We start from the raw sequence: 4,952 nt of genomic DNA, 5'->3' as shown, positions 1-4,952 counted from the left end.
GACATGACACCTCGACTCCTTGATGCATTCATTCAATAGGGTTGTGATTGAAAGCGAAGAAATTCGATTCAATCCAACCTAGGATTTTGACAAGAGAGTTCAATGCACTCAAGATTCCATTCCAAGTTACGAAAGTAAATGGAATGTCCTCTTGGGTAGCGGGCATTTACCTTGAGAGAGCAAATCCCGATCTTTATCTTGAAATCCCCAATTTCAAAGGAAGTATGAAATAGATTCCCAATATTTAACACATCCCGCATGTTGGTGAACCCCGAAATCCATAACCCATGGCCATTTGTTTTTCCCTTTTTGAATTATTGCTTGCTTTGATTTTATTTCTCTCATTTAATTTTCTACAACTTTCAAAACTACAAAACAATCATCAACTTTATTTTTACCATTTTCCTAGTGTTAGTCGACTCCTAGCTTAACCGCTTAAGTCCTTGTGTTCGACCCCGGTACTACGACATCCATATACTTGCGGATTAGTTGTGTTTCGGGTTACAAATTTAAGACTCGTCACGCAAGTGATCAAGAGTTTAGTATTGTTCATAACAAACATGGATTTCATAACATATTTAAGTATGCAAAACATGTAATGAATAAAACACTAACCCATAAATCATAGAAAGAGTCAATACATCAAATGCATCCAAGTAAAGCTCGCAAATAGTACATCATAGAGCACTAAACCAACATCGGCATCGTATTCGCGTGTATGGGTATATGCTAAGCATGCGAGAATAACGATATCGTACTTGTATTCGGAAATCATCAAGCAACAAGAGTAGAGAATTCACCTCTCGGTCTACTAACTTGTTGGGTTTCGCTACGGATTCCTAGCATGCGATCATATCGATCTAGGGTTTGGTTTACTAGGTTTCATGCAGCGGAAGAATAATCTAAACCGGCCAAACGTCCCTCTATTTAAACTCTTCTGGTTCGTCCTTAGATCTTCACGAAGTGATTGGATCGACTTCTTCTTGATTCTTGTTGATTTCGAGTCTATCTTCAGGATCTCGCCTTATCTCTTGTTATTGACTCTATCTCTTCAGCCTTAGACTTTATCTCTTCGGTCTTTGACTCTATCTGAATCTCGTCAGTTGTACCTCAGATTTGCTCGAGTGCAATCTTCGCTGGATTCTTCTCCTGAAATCTCTCATAGGTTGTTGAACCTGCAACAACTTTTTAACAACCAAAACAACACGTGCGAATACTTGCACTAACAATCTCCCCCTTTTTGGTTATTTCAGATCATGCACACAAACACGAATCCTTCAACTGAAATCATCAAGGTTTAAAACAAACACCAAAAGCAGAGTTATCACACAACCCCACATAAGTCATCAAAACAGACAGAGTCATCAAACACAGAAATTCAGATCATCATCTAAGAAAAAGTTAGAAACAAAGAGATGAGTCATCATCTGAAGGACTCCTTGCTTTCCTTGTCTTCCTGCTTGTTCCTGACTTCCGGGATGTTTCGACCTTCTTAGGGATCGGCTTAGGCGTCGGCTTAGGCATCTCAGAATCCTCTTCTTCGTCCTCCTCATTCGAGTCTTCTTCTTCTGAGTCGAGATTTCCTTCTGCTTCCTCAAGTTATCCCCCTGTGGGCATGAATGAAATAATCATAAACAATAATATCAAGGTGAGGAGTACCTGAATGAATAATGATAATCATAAACAATAATATCAAGGTGATGAGTACCTGAATGAATAATGAACACATTACTCAGAGTTGCTTCAACATATTCGTGGACTGTTGCACGGATTTGCTGACAATGTGTTGCCTGCTTCCTTAGTCCGAGCTCCATCTTTATCAATGCTTTTTCTGCATCTTTGAGGGTCTCCAGCATCTTCTTGTAGTCCTTCTTTCCTTTACCCTTTTTCCTTTTGATTCTTGTCTCAACCACCAAGTGTTTCTGAATTACTTCAGTGTTTTCCTTTGGGTCAATGAGTTCCGGGCACTGCTTGGTGAGGATGCTCTGAATTAGGCAGGGATAAGGTAATCTGAACCTTGCTCTGAAGTTCAGTGCTCTTTCCAGAATATGATCGAAGATCATGTTTCCATAGTTGATCTTTATCCCTTTCTTCACACAGTAGATGAAAACTGCTAGCCTCTTGTGGATCAGACTTGATCGCTGGGTTGGTAACCAGTTAGCTCTGGCTATTTTGAACAGTACTGAAGCCTCAAAGTTTAGCTCCACTGGGGTTATTTCTCCTTTCCTCTTTTCATCAAAGGTGTCAGTGAGAGCTATCTCCAGCTCTTTCTGGTCAATCTCCCTGTCCAGCTCATCCATGATAGGCACAACTGAGTTCTTCAAGCCCAAAAACTTGTTGATTACAGCTGGAGAAAAGTGCAGTATCTTCCCTCTTATGTACACCCAATGGTACATTGGATCTCCAGCCTTCACAATCTTCTTCGTGATGTTTGCATAAAATTCTTTGATCAGAATTTTGCTGTGACGACATGCATGAGTGACTGTCTCTTCTAGATTCAGACGTTCTAGGATGTCCCATATCCCTTGCTCCTTGAGATTGCTGACATTCACGTTCCTCTCCACAATCGTGTTGAGATTCTTCATGTCATTGAACCTTTGTTCAGATTTCTCATCAACAAAGTGATGAGACATGCACAGGCTCGCCAGTAGTTCCTCATCTTCGGACCCAGAAGGAGAACTGGGTATCTCACTCTCTTCATGAACCTTTCTCTTCCCCTTTAGTTTCTCCTTTTGGTATTCCTCAGAAACCTTTGAGGATTTTGCTCGGGGCATGTCCTTTGCTGGTCCAGCCTTTCTTTTCTCAGCTTTCTTCGGAGTTTTATGCTCAGCAATCACCAACGCAGGCTGTGATTTTGTCTTCCTTTGTATCTTCTTAGGAGGACTTTTAGCAGTTGTCACTGGTTTTGCAGCCAATTGAGATCTGGTCCGTGCTCTCTGTTCAGCTATCACTCGAGAGTCAGACACTTTGCCCTTTCTCTCAGCGCTCTTTGCCTTAGGTTTCTTGCTTTCAACCTTTTGAGCACGTGAGTCCACCTCAGGTTCATCATCCTCCTTTGATTTCAGTACTTCTGTTTCCGTTGCTGAGTCCGCAACCACTTCGATTTCAGCATCCTTCGATTTCTCCTGCCCTAATTGAACTGAGGGCAATTTCTCCATTTGTTTGGATGTATCACTCACATCCTTCCCAGATTCTATATTCTCTACACTCACATCAAAATCTACACACCTTCTTGTGTTTTTTCTTCTCAACCTAGGCTCACTATCCGTACTTTCCTCTATATCTCTATTAGAGTAAGTGAAGAGTTCATCAAGTTTACCCGTATCAACTTGTTCTGGAGGCAGAGAGGTTTGTAGATCCTCAATTTCCTTGCATTCATCTTCGATCCTAGGGTTTCCTTCCTGGAATTCTTCTGGGATCTCCGCGTCTGTTCCTTGAATCTTCTCCTCTGGGCTATCGAGTTCTTGGATTTCATTACCCGCTGTTTCTTTCTTGCTAGTTCGTCGAATCTCTCTCGGATTTTTGCGAGATTCTTCTGATGGGTCTTCTTCTGGATCTTCTTCCGCACTCACGAACGAGTTCGAAGATTCTTCCTTTCTGAGTTCACTCGATTTTTCTTCTCCATATGAACCTTCTTCTTCTGATTCTGGGTGACGATCCTCACCAGCATCTTCTCTCCTTTCTTTCGGATCCATGTTGAGTCTGACACTTGAAATTTCACTCTCTCGTTGCGTTTTTCTTCTGTTGAACCACACAACTCTCTTGCGAATCAACCTCTCTGATTTAGGGTTTTTGCACCAGAACTTCGCAGGGATAGAGAGAAAACACTTCTTTTTATTGTGGGGCAATGAGTTTGTTTGAGAAATCTCTGATTTTTCGGATCCCACTTCCCAATAACCGAAAACTTACTCAACCACTCACATCAATCATTTCGAGAAATAACGTTCAAAAACATTTAAAACAGAAATCCGTTACGCGATAAAATTACGATTTTAACACCAAGGGAATTTATTCTTTCGTACCTTAGTTCGCAGTGTATCCAGTTGAGTCAGTGACACCTCACTCTTCGTCCAGTGCTTTTTCATCCGCCTGAACTTCTAGGACGTTGAATCCAATCATACTGTTTCACCACTTAAGCCCAGTCTATCTCATTGAGATATACTCTTGTAAAGTATCACCTTACAGCGGAGTATGATGAATCAGTTACATCTGACCTTAGACCGTCGAAAGAACTGTATGTTGTTCAACTTAGACCCGAGCGATTTTGTTAATCTACTCATGTCAGTTCCCTTTTTTTTTTTTAACTTCACCAAGCGAAACACAAACACAAATCATCACTCATTTTTTTTTTTTTGCCTGAGTATAAGCTGACAGAGGAGTACCAAAGGATTTTCGTATCACCAATGTCTGAAGTGCACCTGACTACTTTGTGAGGTACCACTGACCGCCCTTTCAACACTGTTTCACTTAAACACTTCAGAACAAACTCAGTTAGTGATCAAAATCAAAAATTTCCAATACCAAGAGATTTTTGCAAACACGTAAATCTATTCATGTCAAGTGGTTTAGTAAATATATCAGCTAATTGATGTTCAGTGGGTACGTACTCAATCATAAGACTCCCTTTTTCCACTTGCTCTCTGAGGAAATGATGTCTTATCTCTATATGCTTAGTTCGTGAATGTTGTACTGGATTCTTAGAGATGTTGATTGCACTTGTGTTGTCACAATGATTTGTAAAAGAGTGAGTGTCAATTCCATAATCAGTCAGCATTTGCTTCATCAACATTAATTGAGTACAACAACTTCCCAGTGCGATGTATTCGACTTCAACAGTGGATAATGATGTTGAATTTTGTTTCTTGTTGTGCCATGATACGAGATTGATACCCAAAAAGAAACATCCTCCTGATGTGCTTTTTCGATCATCCGTATTTCCTCCCCAATCTGCA

The 4,952-nt window shown here is 40.7% G+C and overlaps 1 protein-coding gene across 1 annotated transcript; it reads right to left on the bottom strand.

Annotated features, from left to right (window-relative positions):
• Positions 1 to 1,401: 1,401 nt before the first annotated feature.
• LOC104822798 lies at positions 1,402 to 3,695 on the bottom strand. Its single transcript, XM_010554148.1, has 2 exons — positions 1,709 to 3,695; positions 1,402 to 1,586 (listed from the first exon to the last, which is right to left on the bottom strand). Exons 1-2 carry the CDS (start codon positions 3,693 to 3,695, stop codon positions 1,402 to 1,404), a joined length of 2,172 nt encoding a protein of 723 aa, XP_010552450.1.
• Between the last annotated feature and the right edge of the window lie 1,257 nt (positions 3,696 to 4,952).

This window comes from Tarenaya hassleriana, unplaced genomic scaffold, assembly GCF_000463585.1.
Source record: "Tarenaya hassleriana unplaced genomic scaffold, ASM46358v1 Cleome377, whole genome shotgun sequence".
Lineage (NCBI taxonomy): Eukaryota > Viridiplantae > Streptophyta > Magnoliopsida > Brassicales > Cleomaceae > Tarenaya > Tarenaya hassleriana.
The sequence above is the reverse complement of the archived record's forward strand: the minus strand, read 5'-3'. Positions and strand labels throughout refer to the sequence as shown.

Bases quoted from the DNA above. Each gene is read 5' to 3' on its own strand.
- LOC104822798 (XM_010554148.1), bottom strand. From the start codon at position 3,695: ATGGATCCGAAAGAAAGGAGAGAAGATGCTGGTGAGGATCGTCACCCA. The intron at 1,587-1,708 runs GTACTCATCACC...TTGAGGAAGCAG, and splicing joins TGTGTTCATTATTCATTCAG to AAGGAAATCTCGACTCAGAA.